Below are 25,334 nucleotides of genomic sequence, written 5' to 3'. Positions count from 1 at the left end.
CCATAGTATATTAGATTTGTCTTTTAAACATGCATTTATTTTCTACAGGTTCAAAAATATGCTTTGGGATCTTAAGGTATATAGCACATGGGTAGGCAAAGTAAGGCCCGGGGGCTGGATCCGGCCCAATCGCCTTCTCAATCTGGCCTGTGGACGGTCTGGGAATCAGCGTGTTTTTACATGAGTACAATATGTCCTTTTATTTAAAATGCATCTCTGGGTTATTTGTGGGGCATAGGAATTTGTTCATTTTTTTTCTTCCAAATATAGTCCGGCACCCCACAAGGTCTGAGGGACAGTGGACCGGCCCCCTGCTGAAAAAGTTTGCTGACCCCTGGTATAGCACTTTGGGATGCCACCTCCAACACTGGGTAAACTTGAAAGCTCTCCATCATTTTAAGAACTAAAGCAATCTCTATTTACCATTCCACCATCATTACCAACATTTACATTAACAATTATTTCAAAAGTTTTGGTGCCCATCTGCTGAAAGGAACAGGCGCTAGAGGTTTCTGCTATAAGTCTTTCAAGTTTCAGTGTTGAAGCAGCAGCAGCAGCAGCAGCAGCAGCAGCAGCAGCAGTGTTGGGTGGCCTCCCAAAAATATAAAATTCCTTTAATGAAATAAAAGTACAAAAACTTTAGAAGTGTTGTTTATTAGAAGAAATTAAAACACAGTTAACATTTGCTTTTCATTTTAAAATAAAACCTGCACTGCCACCTATTCGGCAGTGTAAGTACAGCACTTTTTTGACCTTAAAATGTGTATCATGGTTTCAAATAAAAAGGAAGACGCCAAGGCAAGACTTTAGCAAAGCTTCATATGAAGTAAAAAAGGAATAACACTAAGCCTGTTAACCAACTGAAGCTGGGCTCAAATACACCATCCATGTTTAAATGCAGGTTCCACCAAGTATCTTTGCAATCATCTGAATTAGAACAGATGGCAAATGCACTGATTGTGTATAGTAGGCCATTTGCTCCTGGATCCCTCCAGTTTTACAGACTTGGGATGAGATATTTATGTGAATACAGTACTGAGTAAGATCACATACAGATTGCATTGTGCATTAAATTATTTGTTTCCTCAAGAGCTAAACATGAGCTCGTGTGTGTGAAGTGTTTAGAGGATAGCTAAAGCAGCTAGAGGCAAGATTACAACAGACTGTTCCCCATATTGCTGCCATACCTTCCCAGCACCAAATTTTGATATACCTCAATACTCATATATACAAACAACCCTTTGCAAAAGACAGTTCCTATAATGCACTTCAGATTTTCAGTCAAGTCTTGTAGCCAGCATTTTCCTATGACAGATTATGTTGGAAGAACCAAAATCCTTTATGGCTCATGTTCCAAAGCAGCAATAATAGAACATGCACAGAACCAAACTGGGCTTGCAAACCAATTTTTAAAAAGATGTCTGCTAACTAAGATTAAAGTTGAGAACACATTTAATATAACAGAACTAATGAATCCTATTAATAACTATGCTTTGCTTTTGGAAGGGTCATCCTTGTTTCTTCGCTTCACGTCCCAATTATAAACTCTAGCCATATCTGAAAACACAGTTAAGGAAATTATTGTGCTGTAAGGTGAAAGCAGATGCTCCTCTCCCTGGATTTTATCTGCTTCCCATAATTAGCACAAGCAGTTTGATTCCTGAATACTAGACAGTGCTGTTCTCATAACCAATTTCTAATCTGTTCATCTGAAATATGTAAGTGTGTGCTCTGAAAATAGATCACAAATAACACTGTGCAGGGCCAGCAGGAAAAAGCCCTACAGTTTCCTTAGCATGAGCTTGATCATAAAGGTTTTTATTCCCGAATACCTGCAACAATACTAGCTTTCTCAAATTGCCAATAACTTGCCCTGCACACACTCTTGTGACACCTGGCTGGACAACAGGCAGCGTTTTCCATGATCACAACTCCATTTTCAAACCATGGGAAATGACTGCAGCCAGCACATCTTCACTTGGTTAAGCACCTGAGCACATGCTTGTGGAAAGTATAAGATGGCTCTCAATGACTAGACTGTATTTACCTGCAGATAACCAGAACACTTATCAACTTGTAATTTTGGAAAGGCTGGCAAATAACCACTTGCCTATGTTTTTAGAAGTGGTTAAAAAAAATTATTACTCTCTGCTTCTCTGGTTTTTCTGACTGGATGCAGATGTGTGGTTAAAACTCTCTCTGCTGCATGGTAGACAACCAGCTTATCACAACTTGAATGAGAACTATCCTGTCCTCAGTTCAAAGCTAGATAAACCTTTGGCTTTAACAACAGTGCGACAAGATTAAGGGAGAACAAAGGCAGGAAAAGGTGCTAACAAATGTACTGAATAATCCAGTGCATTTTAGACTTCCAGAAATCGTCTATGAAAACCTTTGCATAAAAATCGTAAGAAAGTTTGTTCTTTTTTGAGGTTTTCTTTTCCAAAGAAGAGCCTAAATGAACTCAGGAGTATTGCTCACCTCTAGCTCCTTCTCTGCTCTTCCTCTGGAGAAGGAGCCTTGAGTCAAAATTCAGCCCCCAAAGCCACACCCCAAAATTTGATTTATTTTCCCTACAAAACATTTTTTAGACAGTGCAAATCTTTTTTCTACTACTCTATATGTCTCCCACTGTGATGTTTTTGAGCCCTCCAAAGTCTCCTCACAAATGTTTACTGTATTTTTCGCTCTATAAGACGCACTTTCCCCCTCCTAAAAAGTAAGGAGAAATGTGTGTGCGTCTTATGGAACGAATGCAGGCTGCGCAGCTTTCACTGAAGCCAGGAGAGCAAGAGGGATCGGTGCACACCGATCCCTCTTGCTTTCCTGGCTTCACTTCGCTGGATAGGCACTGCGCAGCTTTCCCTCTCTACGCAGCGCCCCTTCAGCGAAGCGGGAGGAGAAATGGAGCCCCTTCCGTTTCTCCTCCCACTTTGCTAGAGAGGCGCTGAGCAGAGAGGGAGAGATTTTTTTTTTCTTGTTCTCCTCCTCTGAAACTAGGTGTGTCTTATGGTCGGTACGTCTTATAGAGAGAAAAATACGGTATATTTTGCTCTAACCGGTTTTTCACTGTGATGCTAAACGATTTTCTTTTGTGACCCTCCAAGATCACCTTCTTTTGAAGAAAGTGATGGGGGAAAAAATTTTTTTTAAAGTATTTTCTTATTTATTGACCACTTCCATGGGTGGTTCCTGTGATCCTAAAAGTCTTTTATGACCCTAACTGCCCCGCTTTGTCCTTTAAAAAAGTCCACTTTTACACTTTGGACACCAGAGAGGTCAATGTGGCCCTCAGCATGAAAAAAGGATATTGTATCTTTTCACAGCAAGTGGTATCTAGACTGAACAAACTGGGGAAATGCAATAAACACCTGCATCTGCTACTGGATTCACTATTCCTTGACCTGAATTGTTTCCACAAGCAGATTCGTTCAAAGAAAGTGGATGAATACTAAGAAATAGAGGACATAACATTGTGAAACATTGTGAAACAGGAATTCAATTCTCTTTTTAAAAGGATACTGACTTCTGTAGTAGTGAACTGATCCCTAAGAAAATCCAGATCTTCCTCGAGAGACTCAAGGTTTCTTGTGGCTGTGAAGAGATTCTTTTCTAGCAATGCCTGGGCTTCATCAATGTCATATTCCAGCATTACGTTGGCCTAAGAACAACATTTATGTTGAGGAACCTTCAATGGCTTTTGAAATTAAGTAGTGTTAAAATGAATGAATGACTGACTACAAATTCACCTTCAAGAGCCTAAGTTGGTTTTACCCTTTCTGACAGAGACCATTATCTTAAAACACATTTAAAATAGCAAATTAAGCACAACCCTTGACACATTATAGTTAAAAGACTGATCTTGGACACTGAATATGGAAGTTGAATACAGAAGCAATAGCATAAGCATAGCATAGCTAGATGATAGATAGATAGATAGATAGATAGATAGATAGATAGGCAGGCAGGCAGGCAGGCAGGCAGGCATATGTAACTATAAATATTGCAGGTGGTACTGTTTGCAACCAGTTCAAAAACAGTATGTGAAGCTCATGTGCCATTTTTTACACTTATTTACACTGTAGCTATCTGCTGCATTTGTTGCCCATTTAAGAGGTTTGGAGAGACACTTTTGGATCTCCTGAAAAGCCTGGTGTCATTCAAAAATATTGCTCACTCACTGCTCACCTCCAACTGCAGATAATTTAAAACAACTTAAATAGTACTGGTCTGGGAAAAGAACGTTGTGGGAACTCAATTTTACAAAAAGCAGATAAAATTAACTAATCAGAAACTGTTGCGATTTAAACATATTTTGTAAATATTCTGCTGCAGGAGTGCCAGACATTCCCTGCCAATTTCATCTGGGATTATGTGCTCCTTTGTTGGATGTTTCAGATTTGGGGTAAAGCAAGATGTTTAGCAGACTCCATGTTTCTTATTTAATCCAGGCAAGCAATTCATCACTTGTTATTTTACTGTTAAGTACAGTTCAGAAAACCATTTAAATGATTGTTTAGGTCAGAAATGAGGAGCCTCTGGCTCTGCAGATGTTGTTGGGACTCCCATCAGACCCAACCAACATGGTCAATGGTTAGAGATAGTGGGAACGCTGTAGTCCAATAACATTTGGCACATCACTGGTTTTCCAGACCCAGTTTGGGTTATTGAGAATAACCCATGTGGAGCCTTAGGCTCACATGCTAACTTTAAGCACATGCAACTTAAAGCACCACCTGAAACAATGCACAGTGACTGAATTCAGAGGAGCCTCCAATTCATGCAAGTATAAGCCAAAGCCTATATTTGGACAGCACAGCAAACGATGGCTAATACTGAACACAAAAGATGAAATGGATCATTAGGGCAAAGGAAGAGGAGAACCCAGTTCATTTCCATAGTCTGAAGGATCAGCTGAACTGTGCCCATTGTTGCACCTTTCAAGATCTGGGCTGAAATGTATTCTTTTGCAATGTTGCTAAGAGGCTTTTGTCCCTGCTGTTCCAAAAAATTCCAGAGACTGGAAATGGGTAATGATTTCCATTGCGGCGGGGGGAGGTTGATACCAAGCTGCGTGGCCAAATAACATCATGAAATGTTAACGTAATATTCAGAACTCATGTAGCCTTTCAGCCATGTTTGTGGCTGAAAACAGATGCTTAGTAAGTGTGAACATGTTTTTACTTACCCCCAACCAAAGACAAACTTTATCTGTAGGAGGAACAGAAGCTTTACAGTAGAGGTTATCTGCCAATAAAAATCTGGTTTCCATCAGTTTTGTGGATTCCTACCGAAAGGAGAGATGACAAATGAACATGGCTAGAGCACTTGTGTTAAAATTAGTCATTATCAATAATTTTCTACAGCCAAATAAAGATTGATTTGTGATAACTATTGATGTAGCATTGTAGATAAGATAAATACCCACCACATTGTAAAAGGTATTTACCTTTTTCTTCTGCATGTGTTTTAAGATTTCTAATGTCTGCTTAATTTCAGGAATTTGATTTTTTAACCTGTGAATAAAAGAGATATAAAATATTATTTCTGCTACACTTACTAAACAATCTAATCTGCTTTATATATAATTGGGGTTTGGAGGTAGGGCAGAAACACTCAGTCCAGCATGTGAGGTTGTTCTACAGATATTTCCATATAAGGGACCCTTGCCTTATTGGGAGTCAGCCTACATTTGAACTTACGCCTCAGTTGTGATGTTGGAAATATTGAATTAAAATCAACCAAGGGGTTCTTTAATGATGCATGTTGCAAGACAACTCTTCTAATTTTCAACACCCATAGAATTCCAGCTATAATCATGAAAAAGAAGGCTCATTTAGCCAGGAAAGGAGTCTTCCCTTATCAGCATTTTGAAGACACATCACTTAAGCTACTGTTTGTACCTAAAAGGGCGATCAGGAGGAACAAAGTTACCTCAACTAAAGCTGACATTTGTCCTATTATTGAAGAAGATCACAGTCAATGTGAAGAATTATTATCTGAAACTCCAGATATTATGCAAGGAAAATTCAAGAGGTCTAATCAATCTATAGCAGTTCTGAATAAAAATTACCCTCCAGATTTAGCAGACTGGATAGTCCCAGAAAAAGAGGATTTGCTAAGTAATTTTATTAACCTACCAGATAAAGAGCAAAGTGGTATTCTCACCAAACTAGCTAAGTTTCAGTCCAGGTTGACCCAAATACAACAGCATGGACAACAAAACGTTGGTGAAACAACTGACAATCAAACCTTTTGCCCACAAACTGTTTCTCCAAAATGTATACTTAAAAAGAGGACTACCAGAGAAACTTTTAAATGTATAGATGCAAACTGCAAACTCAACCCCCCTTGGAAGATGATATGGTTAGGGACAATCCTGATGGTGTGACTACAAATTCCTGGCTGAGCTATTGGAAATTAGTTCCAAATTAAATAGGTAGTCCTCTCCCGAGAATCAAAAAGTATACCAACACCGTTGGATGGGTTCCCACTGATAAGAGGAATGGAAGCATTTTTAAAGATGAAATTGGGTACCTGGACAAAGTGGAACCAAAAGGCCAGAGCCTTAAAGGACTTGGGGCTAAAATGGATGTCATGGAACATAGCAGGCTGTCACAATAGACAACTGATGAACTATTTTGTGCAATTTGATATTATTCTGCTTCAAGAAACATGGCACAATGACTCCATAATGATTAATGGAAACAAATGTCACTCATTGACAACCACTCCCTCAATGAAAGGTGGTAGGGTCAGTGGGGGGTCTAGCATGCTTCATCTCCACAAAGTTGAATGCAACTACAACAGCCATGATTCCATGTAACCCATTTGCAACTGCTGTCTTGGTTGTAGTTTTGAAAGTATGTTTAATGCTGATTAATGTCTACATACCACCTTGTCAAAAAACAAACAAAAAAAAACAACTACTGTAAATACTATCTGGACAGACGTAGAGAATTATATAGAATCCATGGAATCCCTATATCCTACCGCAGTTTATCATTGCAGGGGGTTTTAACATACATATGGGAGTTAACGATGTAAATTTGTACACCCATTACAATCAGATTCTGAAACGAGGTATTTACTTAGCCAGAGGTACCTCCCACCTGTCTAATTACATCATAAATGTAATTATTCAGAGCTTTGTTTAGCCCAAGTTGTATGGCGGAGGGACTTGCTAATATTGAACAGCATGATAGAGGGAGATCAACCCAGAGAATATACCCACTTTACAAAGCATGGGGGCAGTGTGATAGATTATATTGTGATCTTGTGATTTGCATATAAGGTTGTCATGGAGTTAGAGCTGGGCAATAATATTGAAAGCGATCATTGACCTCTAACAATGGTACTAGTAGCCCCAGTATTTAACAATTCTTCCCCCAAAACTCAATTTATCTCTAATGCAAACTTAGGTGTGACTGCAGGCAATAGAATTAGGTGGACACCAGTACACTTAATATTTAACTCGTTCCGAGGGTCCTTACGTACCCTGAAAAGTCCACAACATGAGGCGCCGTTTCTGCGCATGCGCGGCGAAACCCAGAAGTATATAATGTGATTGTCCATGCAATAGCATATGGAAACTTGACCCTATTCTTTTGAATGAACGCTTCTGTTGATTAATGCAAAGATGTGATTGCTTTTTTTCTATTCCAGTAATAATTATTGCCATCAAAATTTGTTCGATGGTATGGCCAGGCTCATTGTCTAATTTTTCACCTGGATTTACTTTAACTCCTAGTCAAACAAAATAATGCATGACAAAAAGCAACAGTGGGTGCAGATACCTAATTATTTAATACAGTGGCCCCATCATTACTGTAAAAACCAGCTCATTTACGTCATGATATAAAGCAGAAAAATATTAACTGCAAACATGTCAAATACTCTTATGTGTCTTTCAGACATTCCTCACAAGTTGGACCACAGTCCTAGTATTGTAAGTTGTTTTAGTATCCTACCAGTGCATCAGCTTGTAGCAACAACTGTCTAGCTTCTTAAAGGGTAGTAGCTTATTAAATTTTAGCCAAAGAACAGTCTGCATGATGACATGGGGAGTAGCATTATAACTTTAGAATAATCCTTATAAAGGACACCACAAAAAATACCTACCTTCTTTTCTTCTGGGCAAGGTTAAGCTCCATAAATTTATATTTCTGATACTGTTCATCCAATTTCTTGAGTACGGTGTCTGCCGTCTCATTTCCTGGCTGTTTCATAAAGGAATCTACATCTTCCTTCGAGTAGAAACACATTATACATAAGTAACTCCCAAAGCTTCAATTCATACAACCATGTGAAGAGTTGGTTGGTCAAAGCCTGGCCTGTTCTGACTTCTTCCAGGGCTGGCATCGGGGACAGGAATGGCCAAGCACCAGCCAAAGACCCTCCTCCAGTATGAGACCCACTACCGAGAGTCCCCTGGCCCTCCTCACCATTTCTAACCACTTGCTTGCCTACCCTTTTTTGCTTTTAAATTTCCTAAGTCATTTAGAGACCTCTTTTATGTCAGCTGGCTACTAAAATTGAACAAATAACAATAATTTTGCTTACTCTTCTACATTCAAAAGCATAAACAGCATAGTCAAGCAGTAAAATGTTTGGGAAGTGAGTCCAAGGTTAGTTTCTCCTTTTAGTATCAATCCCACATAAACAGGTTGCCTGAAAGGAATGGCAGCTATGCAGCCAGCCCCCTCCCCCCTGGGAATATGCAGACGTATCTAGCTGGTCACTGAAAGCAAACAAATGCCTGTCTAGAGAAATGTTCAATCTGATCCAGCAGGCCTCTTATTCTTCATAATGAATTAGATTCATAAGATAGGCAAACTTAAAGACTACAAGGGGTTTTTTTTGGGGGGGGGAGCCAATAGCAAGGGAAGATTACTGCTTTCCGTGTATAATTGGCTACTCAACTACTGGTAGCAAAATGTTAGCATATGGCCTAATAAACCAGTCTCTGTTGCATCACACTGGCGCTCATAGAAGCATAACTGCCTTACACTGAGCCAGACCATGGTGCTCAGAGCTGACTACACTATTTCATTCCCTCTCCTTGTTTACAGTATAAAAGCCCCCACTTCCTGGTCACTTGGAAGCAATTCTTACTTGATCTGAGCCAGCTCGGCTCTTCTTACAGAAGATAAATCCATGGTACACAGACCTATTAAACCATGACATTATAGCAGTTATAGTTCGCAAGACTAGCACAACCGTGAAGCTTGTTGGGACCTGACAGTATCTCTTCAGCTAGCTTCCCTTGCAGTGTTGCTATAAGAATAGGGATGAGGGGGGAAGAGCAACGGGCAGTGTCTTAGGCTCTCTGAGAGGAAAGGCGGGATGCAGTAAGTACCGGTATATTACAGACCACGGAACCTTCGCATTAAAAGGCAATCACTCTTGAAATCCGAAGTGGGTGGGGCGCAAAAAGCAGAAGAGGCTGCCCCCTCCCCACATTCTTGCCCCCATCTTCCCTGCTGGATTTATTTCCCCAGAGGCGTGACACCTAACCTGCCTCTGAAGACCAGCGGAGTCCTCGCATTCCTGCCTCGCCTGCTGGCAGTCTTTTTCCAAATTAAAAACAGGCTGCTGTCTTCGGCTAACTTGGCAGGGCTTCCTGCCCGTTCCTTATAATAAAAAATAATAATAATAACAATAGGCTACCTTAAAACGCCAGTTACTGCAGGGAAGGCCGCCGCCGGCGCTACGTGAAGGGATCAGGGCCTCCTTACTAACAGGCAGTCTACCCCTAAATGCCAGGTGCCGCAGAGCCTCCTGCCCCGCGGGAAGGGCGCCGGTCGGAAAAGAGGGTCTTTGGGGCTGACAGCCTCCCGGACATCATTCCTGAGGAGGCCCCCACCCCACCCCCAGCTCCCTGTCAAAACTGAAGCGCATGCGCAACCAGCACACCACGCAAGACACCCCCCCACCCCACGTTCACCTCAGTACTCGAGGTCCACTCTCGCCCCCTCCGCGTGGCTCCCCATTTCCCACCCACCCCGCGCCCACATTTTTGCTTACTACGAAGATGGCCTCGGGGATGCCCAGGTGCGCCCGTTTCCCGCCCGTTGGTCCGTCGCCGCAAACTGCCTCGCCGACGGTGACCGCCGCCATCTTCATGAAGGGAGTAAAAGAATGGGGAGGGAGGGGGGAACAGAGCCCGACGTGCTTTTCCTCCCTCGCGCATGCGGACTGGCATCGAAACTGAGCTAACCGTAGCCCAGACGTCGCGCGCGCGGGTTCTGAGGAGGGGGAGTGGAGGGTCTCCCTGTTGCCTGATAGGTCTTGATTGACTGCCCGAGGGTAAGGGAGGAGCGTGCCCTGCCATTCTCGTTTTTGGTGTGAAGGTTGTATTGTTGGTGTTAGATGGTGGTGATAATGTGCAGCTACCCCCCTAAGAAAGCGAAAGCCCCTTCGTGATTTACCATATAAATAGGATTGGATATCATCATCATCATCATCATTATTATTGCATAGAAGCAAGGCTGTGTACACACTGGGTCATTAAAGCACATTGCTTCACCCCTCAAAGGATCCTGGGAACTGCAGTTACAGGATCGCCATGAGGGATGCCCGAATATTTATTACTTTTATATCAGACGTTTCCTTCCAAGAGCTCAGTATGATGTATGTATCATTATAGAGTCCTAGAATAGTTGGAAGGGACCACGAGGATCAAATAATCTCATCCCCTGCGCTGCCACTGCAGGAATCTTTCGCCCAAAGGGGGGGGGCGTGTTTAAACCCACGACGCCAAGACTAAGGGTCTCATCCTCTTCGGTTTTCCCACTCCCCGTTTTATCCGCGCGATAACCCACTGTCAGAGCCGGTGGGGATTTGAATCCTCGTTTCCACTACATCACATTAGCGGTGGCAAATGCTCCTTGATTATGGTAGGGAGGAAAGGGAGGCAGGGCAACAAGAGGTGGAGCCAGAGTCAAAGACAGGTAGAGCCGATCGATTCTGTTTTTGCCCCCATCCATCCCTGCTGAATTCTACAAGGGCAGCGCTGGTAAGAGAGGAAAGTAACAACTACGTAGTTCCACCACCTCCTAGGTTGGTTGTAAGAAGGAAAGGAACTGAGGTTGGCGTAGCAGTGCTGCCTTAGCCCTTACGAACCAACCTCTGATATATGACACTGGTGGCTTTCATAGAAAAACTTCCGTATACCAAGTCAGACCATTGGTCCGTTTACATAGCTGTCAACTTTCAGATTTGAAAATAAGGGATCAGCAGCCTCATCTGTCCAGGGGACAGTCTACAGGATATCTAACAATCCAGGATAGCAGCGGGAAACGGCGCTGGAATAAGGGAATTTCCCACCAAAAAAGGGAAGGTTGACAGTTATGCGTTTAGCTCAGTATTGTCCACACTGACTGGTAGCAGCTCTCCAAGTTTCCAGCTGGTGACATTGCTAGCCCTGCCTGGAGATGCCATGATTTGAACCTGAGAACCTGGTGCTCTACCACTGAGCCATGGCGCTTCCCCTTTACACATAGATGTAGAAGATCTTTTTAAACGGCTTTTCAGGTGACTCTCACATAGTAATATTAAACTATAAATGTAAAAATAGCAAATACAAGCTACAAGAGGGGGAGCATTTTGATAAACAGATCTCAACTATTTTTAATAGATATGTCTAGTCAGAAGTAAGCTTGATTGAGTTCAATGGGACTTAGGTTCAGGCAAGTGCATATGGAGTTTCAACCTAAGGCTTCTTATCCTTCATTCTCTGCTGTTCGTTTAACTCAGGCATAGAAGAGGAAGAGTTTGGATTTGATGTCCTGCTTTATCACTACCCTAGGGAGTCTCAAAGCGGCTAACATTCTCCTTTCCCTTCCTCCCCCACAACAAACACTCTGTGAGGTGAGTGGGGCTGAGAGACTTCAAAGAAGTGTGACTAGCCCAAGGTCACCCAGCAGCTGCATGTGGAGGAGCGGAGACGCGAACCCGGTTTACCAGATTATGAGGCTACCGCTCTTAACCACTACACCACACTACAACTCCCATCATCCCTAGCTAACAGGACAGGTGGTCAGGGATGATGGGAATTGTACTGTAGTCCCAAAACATCTGGAGGGCAGAGTTTGCCTATGCCTGGTTTAACTCTTTATCATGTGTCCCCTTTTGTTACATTTAAGTTACTTAGTTACTTTTTATCATGTGTTATCATATGACATCCTATGCCCTTTTAAAATATGGGTTGGGGGGGTTATTGGGTTGTTGTTTTTAATTTGATTATGTATTTTGTGGTTTATATTTTGATTTTATTCTGTGAACTGCCCTGAGACCGCTGGGTATAGAACTGTACAGTGGTACCTCGGGTTACATAAGCTTCAGCTTACAGACGCTTCAGTTACAGACTCCGCTAACTCAGAAATAGTACCTCGGGTTAAGAACTTTGCTTCAGGATGAGAACAGAAATCGTGCGGTGGCGGTGCGGCAGCAGCGGGGGGCCCCATTAGCTAAAGTGGTGCTTCAAGTTAAGAACAGTTTCAGGTTAAGAATGGACTACCGGAACAAATTAAGTACTTAACCCGAGGTACCACTCTATATAAATTCAATAAATAATAACATCAGTTGTCTCATTCTACATGATTTACTATATAAATGAAAGGAAAAATAGTATCAAACAATGTGATACACAGTTGTTAGGTGGTTTAGTGACATTTTATACAAATTCCAGCAAGCAAACCTTAGCCTGAGATCATAAGCCACTGCCAACTCCAGGCTTAGATGGAGCATTGGTCTGAAGACTCCTCAGAGACTCAGAGAGTGGCCAACAAAAGCTTATAGTGTAACAAGTATGTAAAATAGCCCTGTATCAGTGATTCCCAAACTTGAAAATTGCTGAGTGTGTTGGTGGACCACTTAAAATAGTTTTTCTGCCCATTGCAGCAATTGTAACGCATTTGTGTTAGATGCCATATGCATTTTAATTTTATTGCTTCTATTTTGATATGTTTGCTTCCTTTCACTTGTTTTCCTGGCTCCTAATCTTCTCCACTCCTTTTAAATCACTCCCTCCTGCTCTTCTGTATTCTTAATCCTCCCCACTCCTTTTAAATCACTTCCTCTTGCTTAAGATCCTAATCCTCTTCATTTCTTTCAAGTCCCCTCCCCTTGCCAGAGGATTGCTGGGTTCTCAGAATGAGCAGCTGCTGCACCCACTGTTCTTCACAGCCATGCTGTGGACCACCTGAGTGATGCTCATAGAACTCTTGCACTCAACTCTATTGTTTATGATGTCCCCTTGGAATACTCTGGGCCACTGTGAGAATATGTCTCCCAGCCCCAGCTGCCCAGGACTGATAAGGGCCCTGCTACTCTGATGTAAGCCTGCCAGAGTTCTCATGAACATGGAAATAGGGCCATGAGTTTTTTTTCATTGAGGGCCTCCCTCAAATCTAGAACCAGCTCTGCTAAGATCAGCCAGAGTTTGCACCAGAGTCCACTTCCTCTTTTTAGCACCTCAATGCCCAGCAGTCTCCTCGCCTGAGCTCAGAGCTGGCATTGAGGACTCCCAGACTGCTGTTTCTGGGCAACTTCAGCATCCATGCCAAGGCGATTTGCTCCCCATTTGTGAATGCTCTCTATACAGAGTATCACCTGGCACCTTCATTACATATCTTTAGATGCCAGGAACGTATATCTCAACTAGGTATTTTCTCTTCAACCATGGCTTTTTAAATGGTTTTTTTTTTTGGGGGGGGGCTATTGGTTTGTTTTTCATGTATTATGTATTTTGAATTCTAATTTTGTATTTTTATGTTGTGAACCACCCTGTGACCTTTGGATGAAAGGCAGTATACTGACTAAATAAATAAGACAAGGAGGAAGTAGAAGATGGGGATTGTATCATGTTCAAGAACATGTACTATTCATAACCAGCTACCCAACCAGATATGTGGTTTCCAAGCTGGCTACCTCTCTTCTCACACACATCCATTCTTGTTCCATAGGAATTTCAAGTCTATATACATTTGATGTACACAATTTGCTTACCATATCATTGATGCTAATACATACTAGTAACTTTTACTAACTTCACAGCTTGGGCCCTGCTTTGGGTGTTTCACGAAACCAAGTGAAGTGAGAGATGGCATTTTCAGCAGTGACAGCACCCTAGTTATGGACTAGCCTTCACAGAGAGATTAGCTTGGCACCATCACTGTGGTCTTTTCAGATTCAGGTGAAGATATTTCCGATAGTCTATATTATCTAAAAGCCCTAGGTAATCTGGGCGTATTACACACACACACAGCTTTTTTTCTGGGGATACGCAGGGGTACAATTACCCCTAAACGTTTTGTGAATCTTTGTACTTTTGTCCATTTAATGTATTTATTTTTCCCGATTTGAACTATAAAATGGTGATTTTCTTGAGTCAAAATGAGAGTACTATTTCAATTGTTTTTTGACATTTATTGCTAAGTTAACCAGAGAACTATGTTGTTGGGCCACACATAAACACAATAAAAATAAGTTTCTGTACTGTGAAACCGATTCCAGTAGGAATGCAATTATGAATGGGGCATAATTTGAGGCTTTTAATGGCAAAATAAATGAGTGATGAGATAGTTAAAACCCTAGGTCTTTGTTTATATGCATTTTTCTGCCTAAGGCCCTCATTTCATATATGGATATGTGGTACGAGAATGAATGTATTTTGTACATGGGGATAGCTTCCAGTAGACAAAGCTAAACTTAGAAAGCAACTCTAATATAGTACAAATTTCCAGCTGGTTCCAAGGCAAACAATGCAGGTATAAGCTCTAAATTTTACTTTAACATAAAATTAGAATACACAACCAAGGTGTTATAGGCCAAGAAAATAAGAAGTTAGGCAATGTGGTGGGGAAGGTGTGTACACTCACCTGCTTGCATTGAGAGATGATGTACTTTGGTTTTTGATAGCTAGGTTCATTGTATGTATGCAAAACTTGAAGCACAACTTCCTAGCTTTCATGTCATTCTGTAACAGCCTGTAAATATGCACATATACCTGAAACAACCATGTAGTGCATCCTTTTTTACTGCCTATGCTATTTCTGCTGTAACAAATTTTGGAATGGGTTAGGGACCTGTCCTATTGTGATCTGTAAGGCACTAGTCACTGGTGGAGCTATATAAATAATAATTAAAAGGGTAAGGCAGTTCTTAAGTTGAAGAAAAATGTAAGTAATTTACCAGAATCGCCAACCACAAACATTGACAAAACTACTTAATTCCAAAAGTGACAGTACAATAATAGATTTGATAGGTTCAACTGAAAGGTCACACAGACTTTTAGCCCATTCACTTCTTGGTAGCTTCTTAGCTGGTCCTACTCAAAAGGATTAAATCTACTGAATTTAGGGAACGTTTTATTCTACTGGTTTGACATGGCTACCTGAACCATTAATGAAAAAGTGTATCCCTTTTGGAAAAGCCCTTTGGTTCATTAGCCATAGCTGATCATCCTTAAACACCCAATGCCAATGGCATCAAATAAAACAATAAAAGCTTTTAAGTGTTGCTGGTTGACCCGCACCATTGGTTGAAATGAAACATTGCTTTTAAGAAAGATATTAAAACACACACCCAAGACACTTTGTGCCAGTTTATTTTCCAAAACCTGTTTCATTAACAAAATGGAGGACTCTCAACCACCTCCTGTTTTACATACTGTCAAGGATCATTAAAATGTTAACATAGCAAGCCCTGTGCTTCAGCAAAGTAAGTGCTGGGGGCGGGGAGAAGAGGCAGGAATTTATTTACTTTTTTTTGATGGCTAGATGCACCATGTTCTCACACTGCAACTTTGTAAAGGGAAAGCATATCAAAATCAATCTACGTAAGAACAAGCAGAGCTGGGCAAAATACATTTTTTGAGTAGTTTAAATAAAAAACACAATACACTCCATTAAACTATATTTCAAATATGAAATAAACTGAGAAACATTTGAAATACAAAATATGAGAACATTTGCAGAAACCCTGTTTTCAAAATAAATTGCTAAATGCATTTATTCAGTAATGTCTTACCAATGCTTGTACAACCTGCAATTTTTATTTGTACTTGTGTTTTTAATTGTTTTACAGATAATTAAATATGCTATTTGTTATGTCAGTTGAGGGGAAATTATTGAATCTGCTTTGATAAACTGAAGTCTAGAATCATTTTGGTGTTTAGTGGCCTTCACCACAACAGAACTATTGGTTGATTAATCATAATGGTACATTAAAAGAAATTTCCTGCAGGTGCAAATGGCTATAAACTTGTATTTTATTAGCTAAACAAAATTTGGGTTGCTAGGTATTCATGCAGCATTCAAACATTTTGCTGTTTGTCATTCAATTAATGTGGCAGGTATTACTATAATCTGCTCTCAAAACAAAACAAGAATTCACAAGACAACTTCCTCTTTTTCTAAAATAAGAAGTCAACTCTGCAGCTGCATTCAACATTATTTTTCTGAATATAGTCTCTCTATCACAGCCAGGCAACAGGAACCACAGCTTCACATCTAGCCTTTAAGCTGTGGTTCCTGCTGCCTAGCTCTGATAAGAGACGGATGAAGCAAAGAGGTCACTGAATTAAGGATTCGGCTCATAATGCTCACCAATACCATTTCTCAGAGAATAAGGTGTAGTAGACTTTTAAAAACTGACTCACAGGGGAAAATATTGTTAATACCACAGTGACAATCAAATGCTTTGTCTCAGAAACTTTTATCCTGTTGCTTCCACCAATAGCTGGTAAATGGCACTAGTGTGTCATGAAGTCCCCATGTTTGCTGAGACTCTCCTTGCCTGCACTAGCACTATTGATGTAAGCAGTTGCTTTCCGAACTGCAAAAACTGTAAGACTCACTAAGCAGCAACTTCCCTTCAGCTGACCTCTTGGGACCATGTTAGACAATGCAATAAATGAGTAACCCAATTTCATGTGTCTTAAAAAGGGAAAGAGAGGAAATAGTGAGAATCAGGTGTCTGGGTTATAATATGCAAGAAGTAGGGTTTAAGCCTTTCCCCTACACTCTAGTAATCTTGACACCCACTCACCCCCAATCTGCTATTTGTTCTGTGAAGGAAATAGTTAATGGAGTTAGTGGCATATGCTTTTGATTGCAAGGAGGCTTGTTCAACAAACTCAACACCATAGGTTGATCCCAGACTAAGGCAGTTATATCAGACTAAGGCAGTAATCAAGTTACTACTAACTTGTCCCATTAATTACAATGGGAGCTATGTGCTACTAACTATCTGGAACCAACGCTGCATGCATGTTGTTTAGTGAGCACATGGGACCTAATATCTGCTTGAAAACCCAACTAAACTTCCAACCTTCTCCAACAACGAGGTTTTCCTTGCTTGTTCTACCTACAGAATAGAAAATGATCAAATACTACAGAAAAAAACCCCAATACATTTTCTATATCAGATACAATATGCAATTTAAATCATATTTGAAATACAAATATATGGATTATCAATACTGCCCTGCTGTGACAAAAATTATACAAGAATTTTAAAGAGTCATCCTGCAAACAGGAAGCACCTGTCAAATTAATATATATATATAAAGGCACATACCTATTGCATTGGGGTGGGGCAAGGAAGAGAATATTGGGAACAATGAATTGAAATTATCAATTAGAAAACCAAACCCAGAACAACATACACATTTAACACCTTTCCCCCCTGCTTCCAATATTTCAAGAAAATTCCAGCCAAGTATTTTATAAAGGAATACAATTGCATCAAATTATTTACCAAACTGGTAGGGTAGGGGGAGGAGAATAATAAAGACTGCATTGGTTATTACAATATTTTAAAATAAATGCTATCATCAGAAAGCTGGGGGTATGAGGTACACAATACATACTAAAGCAGTACATGGGACAGCCAAGAAGTCAAATTACATATTCAAAAGCAACATTTCTAAGTAATTTCTAGAAACTGTAGAGATAGCACGTACAGTTCCCCATTACTCAAAAATATAATCTTTAAAATGGAAATAAGTGACTGGTACACAGCGCATGTCAATATTATTCTCAAAATGCAGGCTACTTAAAAAGAAAAGAAGTTTTCCCTTTTATGTACAAATAAAAGCACTGATCCACAGTGCATTCTACTCTAAAATTGTAGTCCACCCTTACCACACATCAATAAACCCCAAACAGATCCAGGTACACCCTGTATTTAATTTTAAAGTCAAAGACAACATTTTACAAAAAAACCCAAAAAGTATACTTGCTTTCTTTTTAAGCTCTACACATTCTTATCAGAGACTGAAAATGTCTTTATTACATTTTTAAAAAATGAATGTATATCTAGGAAAAGGAGCAACAGCTTTAGAAGAGACATTTTCAAGTATGACAATATTACCCATTAATATCACATTTCTATTCTTATGGCCAACTAATGTGACCATAGCAGCCATGCTTATTTATTCCTGGGTCTCATATAAAGTGGGGTAAGGTGGAGGCTGGCTTTAACTGCAACAGGTTTGCAACAATAAAGGGGACTGACTCTTCCCAGTCCATGGCATTAACTACATGGGGCTCACTGCCCATTATTTACTCCCAGCTCATTTCATTTCCAGTGTAGAAGCAGAGCTGGAGGAGCACATGTGGGCAATGGACTACGTGAGGGAACGGGCTCTGGTTTCCATGCCTGTCCATGCTTTCTAATATTAAGCTCAGACGCCACCTTCCATTCTACATGAAAACGAGGCAGAGATGTGAACAAAAAAAGCACAGCCACTATCATCATGTCTAATCTGACCCTTAGAGAGAGCACTCTCTGTACAAGGGCACCTATCACCCTTCAGATTCTCACACACTCTCCTACAAGCCACATGATGAAACTGCCATCGCTCTCATCCTGTTTTAAGAATGTACGAAATCATAATATTATAATCGAACTGTCCATGCTTCCCAAAGCTTTTAAGACAGAATTCTTGCCATTTTAATAACCTATATGTCTTTTTAAAAGCAAAAACAAATCTCTCATTGGAGTTGAATATGGGAAATGCAGAAAACAGTGTTGACACAGAAATCCACGAGTGTGTGTGGGTGTGAGTGTGTGTATTTCTTTCTCCTCAGCTTCATGCATTTTTTCTCTGAATACCTGTGGGAATTACAACCCTGACCTACCAGTCCAATTATCAAACTATAAAAGTATCAAACACAACTAAAGCCAGGACACACCAATCTTAAGATTTAGGCTATGACCCTAAATACAATGGAAACAATGGAACAAAAACAGATGAAATAAATCTGCCTTGGTTTTGTAGCTTTTAAAATGGCAGCCTGGTAGCACTGCCTTAAGGACAGCACTGCCTTAAGGATAATCTTGTGACAAGACCACCACCACATTGCTTCACCTGCAAATATTTCAGGACCACAAACACATATTTGCAGTCAACCCGTTAATGGCCAAAACACTATGGCAACCTTCCACAGCTTGGCGCCCTCCAGATGTTTTGGACTACAACTACCATCAGCCCCAGTCAGCATAGGAAGGTTGCCCTAAAATAATGAATAATAGAAATGATACCAATATATTCATAAGGAAGGAGTTGTTCTCTAAAGTCAGTATCTTTGAGAAGGCAGTAGGTTGGTCAGCATCTTACTCTCACAATAAATTTACAAAACGATGTCATATGCAGTGCAATCCTGTCCTGAGTTTAGTTGAGTTGCTATTTTTATAGTTAGCTTTAACCTGCTAATATATCTAATAGGGAAGCAGCAAATGTCAAGTATGTATGATGGACATCTTATTGGCTTTTAAAAACCTTTAAATACATATAATCTAACATTATTCAGACAGTTCAATTATAAACACCACTAATACCACTGTAAACAACCTTTCGCCAACTGGAAGTTGAAAATAGTACAGCTACCTGTACTTTTAGCATTTCTGGCAAGACGAATAAAAGTGTAATTCTGGCCACAGCAACCCCAAATGCAGTTTCAATAATGTTAACAGTGACCACCATCTAACTGCTAGGGTCAGCTATAAAAAAAAGATGCCTTGCAATCTTTCAGCAAGGAAATGAGTGATAAACCCACCTCCACAGAGATAGGAGAGTTCCAATTCTCCAGATTTGGCACAGAAAGTGGTACTAGCAATTGTGACCAAACTGTTATTTTGGTTTTCCATAAGGACAGACAATTCCCTAAGGACCCAGTGTGGCTGCAGGAATGACTAGCCCAGGTACGAAGGGAGGGGAGGGGGTGGTCCGCCCTGGGTGCCACCCTGACGTGGGGTGACAAAATGGTGGGTGGCACTTGTCACCGCGGGGCTTGCCTCAAGCACAAGCCATGCATCTCAGCGCCCGCAGGCTCTGCGCTGTCCGCCTGCCTCCCCCCCCCAGCTGTAGGGTGGCTGAGGCCCCGGTGTGCACCCTGTCCCTATGGGCACTGCACACCCCGTCTCGTCCCTAAGGGCGCGGTCTTGTCCCTATGGGCACTGTGCACCCCATGGTGCTCGGCGCCCATAGGAATGGCACAGGGTGCGTGGCAGTGCCCATAGGGACAGCACGGGACACTGAGCACCCCATTCCATCTCTATGAGCGCCGAGCGCCCCACCCCTATGGGCGGTTCACCCCACCCCACGTGCCTGAAAGGCTTCCTCCACTACTGGACTAGCCTTGCCACTGTTCTCAGTTGCGGCAACCTAAATATGAAGCAAAGACAGCACTCTACTCATATTCAAGAACCACCCCACCAATTGCACATTAAAGATCTGATAAAGGAGGGAGAATTTTATATATAAGTTAAAGAACTACAGACTAAGTATTATCTACAAAGGTTCAATGCTAATATTGACAGCCAAAATACAGCTACTGACATTTATTTACTTTTTTGGACAAGATGCCATTGGTTTATTGAACAAATAGATAATCACTTATTGTCTAGAAAGCTCATTTATTATAAAATCAAAGTCCTTGGTTATAGGATAAAAGCACAACCTCCAAGTTGAGCGTTATTGGAGACAGAATGTAAAACTGAATCTGACAAAAATTACACCAGTATAGTGGGTAACAATTCTTAAAAAGAATTCCTCAAATAATCATTACAGGTTAAGAGTAATGCCATTACTAGGGTTTACAGGTTACCTTCATGTATGAGCATGGGGGAATCCCCACACATTTGTTGTTGGGAAAAGGTTAAATTAGGTTGTGCAAGTATCACACTGCTTACAAAGATTGCAAGCATGAGAAGATGCACATACTCAGTAACATTTTGAGTTCAGGTCACTGAGCTGGCAAGTTAGATACGAAAAGAGAAATTACAAAATCCAGTCTTCCTTAATGAATTAAATTGCATATGAATAGAAGCAAGAATGTGTAAGCATTGGCGGCTTATGCTACCGTGGGACTATTGTGATTATTATTATGCTTTGAATCTGATTTTAATGGATATATAAATGATTACTGTATAATGTTGTAGAAAGCACATAAACATCATACATAAACCCATTCGTTTGGAGAGTTGAAGCTGCCCTCTCTCTGAGGAGGTGGGTATTGCATGAAGTTCCCTGCTGTAAGACTGCAGCCAGTAAATGCAATAAATTAAGCACAGTTAAACTGAATTATTAGAAAATAATATCTGGGGGATAAAAAAGGTTGCTGCCTATTTTACAACCCCAAACTTTACATGGTCACAGCCTCTGAGATCAAACATTTTAGCTAGTTATTATAAAATCTGTGTAATTTAAATACATGTACTGATCCAAACTGGATTAAAAGACAGAAAATTGGTTAGAAGCATGATTTAAAATCCTAAATGAGGATCATTTGAATTAACTCACTAGAATATCAACTAAAACAAGGCCTTTAAGTAAGCTGCTCCAGCTTGTATAGGGCTACAATAAATATTGGTTTTGGACAAACCAGGAGAGAACATTAAAGCCCAAAGCCCTTGAAAATTCACTTTCCACATTTAATTACTGTACATGCATCCAGTTTATGTCTTTGCCAGTACATGTCCAAGATTTGGTCTGAAACGTTTTTTCCAACTTGCAACATTTAATCCATACAAAGTTAGTGGTTACAAATTGCAAACACATATGTAAAAAAACGATTTGATTTTTTTAAAAAATCATGTTTAGTTTGACAAAACAAGTATATCTTTCTTGAAGCAAGCATATATATATATATTTACATTCTTGGCACAATATTAACAAACACAAAAGACACTTACAGGGAAAAGACTGGTTTTCTAGAATTTGACACAGCCTGAGCCACAAAAGTACTTTTTGTTTCTGCAAATCCCTTCCCACGGAACAAGGGCCAATAACTTGGTAAAAACACTTGGAAGATCAAGCTCAAGTGCTGCAAAAAGTTTTAAATGATAAAAAGGGGCAAGCTTAATGAAAGAAAGCCACACTGACATTTAAGAGAGAGGCTTTTTGCTGTTATTGCTACCGCAATGAGCTCAAGACAAGAAAATCATCACAGCAGTGATAGAAAGGAAAGAACCAGTTTGCACATTTTCTTCAGTTAAAATGTTCTTTTAAAAAATAAATCATCATCATCATTTTTTGCTTCCCATCTCCCCTCATAGGTATGCCCTGGACTCCATCTGACAAATTTAAAAATAATGTTTAAGGTAATCCTTTCATTATTTTGGGGCATTGTGTTTGAAAATCACGGACCATCTTACATTCTCCTACACTGCAATAATATCTTAAGTATCCTGAAGGATAATGGTCTGAACTTTTCAATACAAAAGAAATTTGAGCTAAATGTCTTAAAGCAGTACAATATCTGCATTTTGAATGTGTTATAAAGAAGAAGAAAAGATTATGCAGCACTAGATTTTTTTTGTATTTCAGGGTTTACAAATATTTACACTCCCTCCTCCCCCCCAAAAAAAGTTTGTTTTATGTAGTGACTGGCCCTTTTAAAATTTTCTTTTGCTCCTTTACCCACAACATGGGTCGCAAGCTATAGAGGGATAGAAGAGCTCAGGAACACAATTTTCCAGTTCTTAAAGTGCAGCACTGTAAATGATGAATGACTAAGAAAATGCTGGTGCCCTACATCTTAAATTAAGGGCAAAAAGCTTCCCAGACTCACTGCTGCTGGCCACCTGCAGACTTTTTTCTGGGACATGAAGGCAACTCTAGCTAAAGTATGAAATGATGCTGCTATCTGTACATAAGAGGCTGCATAAGGAAGTGCAGCTATTGCCATCCATGCCAGGACTGCACACACTCTACTTTGTAACATACTATTTTCTTCAAAATAGGTCAGGTGCCCCAGTCTCTGCCAAAGCATAACTCTATCACTTGGCAAGGCAACGCTCTGCTGAAATGCCAATTGACTATAGTTTTTTGTTAATGGCCTACATTTAGTTAAAAGTTGATTCACAGCATTTAAAACTCACAGTACAAAATTTGTGAATTAGAAGAAACTAGTCTAGCATGAGAAAAAGCAGTCAATATTGGCATTTCTGATAATGCAAGATTCTTCTCAGAGTCTTATTGTATCAGGTACTGCTTAAGAGTATCTGAAAGGTTTATTGCTCAACTTCATTAAGTGGTGCCATGGTAACAACGGCCACAGAATTCTGGGAGAAAATAAATAGAATAATTATACCCTCCACTAGCTTACTAGAGGCTAGCTGTTGCATGGAAATGCTGCAAAGAGTTTCCAAGTAAGCTCTTATTTAAAAAGGGAAAGTCAGGATTCTCCTTACATACTTTGCTGACCTTCAGCTTCAGAATACTTCAGCTTTCCACTGAAAACAGTCTTATGCTATCCAAAACCAAACATGATTTCATACCATAGTGACTGTTATAACAATAATCTTTAAAGCACAGCAATTCAAAGTAATTGATATTGTATGGGAAGCGGGTATGTGCCCTAGTGAGGACCGCAGTTCAAAAGTTCTGTCTTCTTTCTACCAATATTTGGTTGTCAAAGTGTCTTGCTGCTTTGGCGGGTCTACATAAATTGTATCTGCAACATATATAAAGAAAAACAAGCTGAATGAAAGTCATTAAGGTTACATATTTTTATTCACAAAATACTTGTAAACTGCTTTTTCATATATTTTTTAAAACAAAATTCTGGTGCACAACAATTCTTTTGTACATACACACATTAGTAAAGGTAAAGGGACCCCTGACCATTAGGTCCAGTCATGACTGACTCTGGGGTTGCGGCACTCATCTCACTTTATTGGCCGAGGGAGCCAGCATACAGCTTCCGGGTCATGTGGCCAGCATGACTAAGCCGCTTCTGGCGAACCAGAGCAGCACACGGAAACGCCATTCACCTTCCCGCCGGAGCGGCACCTATTTATCTACTTGTCCTTTGACGTGCTTTCGAACTGCTAGATTGGCAGGAGCAGGGACCAAGAAACGGGAGCTCACCCCATCGTGGGGATTCGAACCACCGACCTTCTGATTGGCAAGCCCAAGAGGCTCTGTGGTTTAACCCACAGTGCCACCTGCGTCCCACATACACACACTAAAACCATGTAAAAATTTAAAATCACAGATTACCTTCCATCTGCTTAATAATATCCCAGGAATATCTCTAAAAAGTTGTGCTGATCAATCAGAGGCTTGGTTGAAGCCCTGCTTCTTAAAGTTGAACTACAAGGTATCAAGTCTTAACTTTTGAACGTTCATCACAATAAAAGTTCCACTACTCTACTAACTACAATAAAATACATCTTAATTGCAAATTAGGCAAATTTTTTTTTGTCTGTTTTCAACAAAAAAACAAAATAAGAAACAAAGAACTGGTTTGTTTCCTGCTAGCAACATCCAGGCACAATCAGTTGCTGACAGACCCATTGCTGAAGGGCCCATAACTGCTTTTTTAAAAAAGAACATTTTAAATAAATGTATATTTGATTCATTCTGTAACTCTTTGAGTGGAGCTGATCAAGCTCTATCTGAAAGTCTTAGCCTGCCTAACTTTCATCAGGAGGGGGTCTCAGTGCTGTGAGGCAAGTACTTTAGGATCTGAGACGGTAAAAGAACATACCAGTATCCTTTCAAGCTCACGGACAGTTGAATATAAATAATGATGGTGATGATGTTTTGCAGCCTAAGGAGCAGATTTGACCAATCAGGGGCAGTATATAAATATTTTAAAGTGGCAAGTGCTGTTAACAGTCTACAGGAATCATGAAGAGTTTCATCTTTATGCTAAGGAATACACTAACCTGTGTTCCAGAGATAGGTGCAAAAGGATTTGTTGGCCTTAGGCTGGTTTGGGTATATATCATAGGCTGGGGTGCCATAATAGGAGTAGCTCCAATCTGAGCAGGTACCTAAATGTCAGACAGAAACAGGAATGTATAAAGTCATTTAC

At 40.4% G+C, this 25,334-nt stretch overlaps 2 protein-coding genes and 1 long non-coding RNA gene across 6 annotated transcripts in view; 1 reads left to right on the top strand and 2 right to left on the bottom strand.

Moving 5' to 3' along the window:
• Positions 1-638: 638 nt before the first annotated feature.
• Positions 639-10,185, bottom strand: VBP1 (VHL binding protein 1). Of its 3 annotated transcripts, none has more exons than XM_080991339.1 (6): positions 10,027-10,185; positions 8,122-8,246; positions 5,450-5,516; positions 5,189-5,287; positions 3,523-3,661; positions 639-1,557 (listed from the first exon to the last, which is right to left on the bottom strand). In XM_080991339.1, the coding sequence occupies exons 1-6, from the start codon at positions 10,123-10,125 to the stop codon at positions 1,487-1,489; spliced, it is 600 nt and encodes a 199-aa protein (XP_080847465.1). In that variant the 5' UTR covers positions 10,126-10,185; the 3' UTR covers positions 639-1,486. The 3 variants fall into 3 exon arrangements, with proteins under 3 accessions (XP_080847465.1, XP_080847466.1, XP_080847467.1); XM_080991340.1 differs by lacking the exon at positions 10,027-10,185 and adding an exon at positions 9,670-9,866; XM_080991341.1 differs by lacking the exon at positions 10,027-10,185 and adding an exon at positions 8,563-8,864.
• A 136-nt stretch (positions 10,186-10,321) lies between these two features.
• Positions 10,322-22,867, top strand: LOC308468874. The gene is made up of 2 exons (XR_013981919.1): positions 10,322-13,338; positions 14,059-22,867. It is a non-coding gene; the product is annotated as an uncharacterized lncRNA (long non-coding RNA).
• Positions 15,595-25,334, bottom strand: part of LOC308468824 (phosphatidylinositol-binding clathrin assembly protein-like) — a 54,592-nt gene continuing 44,852 nt past the window's right edge. For both annotated transcript variants that reach the window (XM_080991287.1, XM_080991286.1), the window contains 2 exons: positions 25,186-25,293; positions 15,595-23,966 (listed from right to left, as the gene is read on the bottom strand). In XM_080991287.1, the coding sequence (XP_080847413.1) occupies positions 23,952-23,966; positions 25,186-25,293 (123 nt within the window). In that variant the 3' untranslated portion in view covers positions 15,595-23,951. The remainder of the gene's footprint in view (positions 23,967-25,185; positions 25,294-25,334) is intronic.

Source organism: Podarcis pityusensis, assembly GCF_964106645.2.
Source record: "Podarcis pityusensis genome assembly, chromosome: Z".
NCBI classification, from domain to species: Eukaryota; Metazoa; Chordata; class Lepidosauria; order Squamata; family Lacertidae; genus Podarcis; species Podarcis pityusensis.
Note: the sequence above shows the minus strand (reverse complement) of the source record. Positions and strands in the feature narration are given on the sequence as shown.

Bases quoted from the DNA above. Each gene is read 5' to 3' on its own strand.
- VBP1 (XM_080991339.1), bottom strand. From the start codon at position 10,125: ATGAAGATGGCGGCGGTCACCGTCGGCGAGGCAGTTTGCGGCGACGGA. The intron at 5,517-8,121 runs GTAGGTATTTTT...TTTTATTCACAG, and splicing joins CTTGCCCAGAAGAAAAGAAG to GTTAAAAAATCAAATTCCTG. The intron at 3,662-5,188 runs GTAAGTAAAAAC...TGTTGTTCTTAG, and splicing joins AAGTTTGTCTTTGGTTGGGG to GCCAACGTAATGCTGGAATA.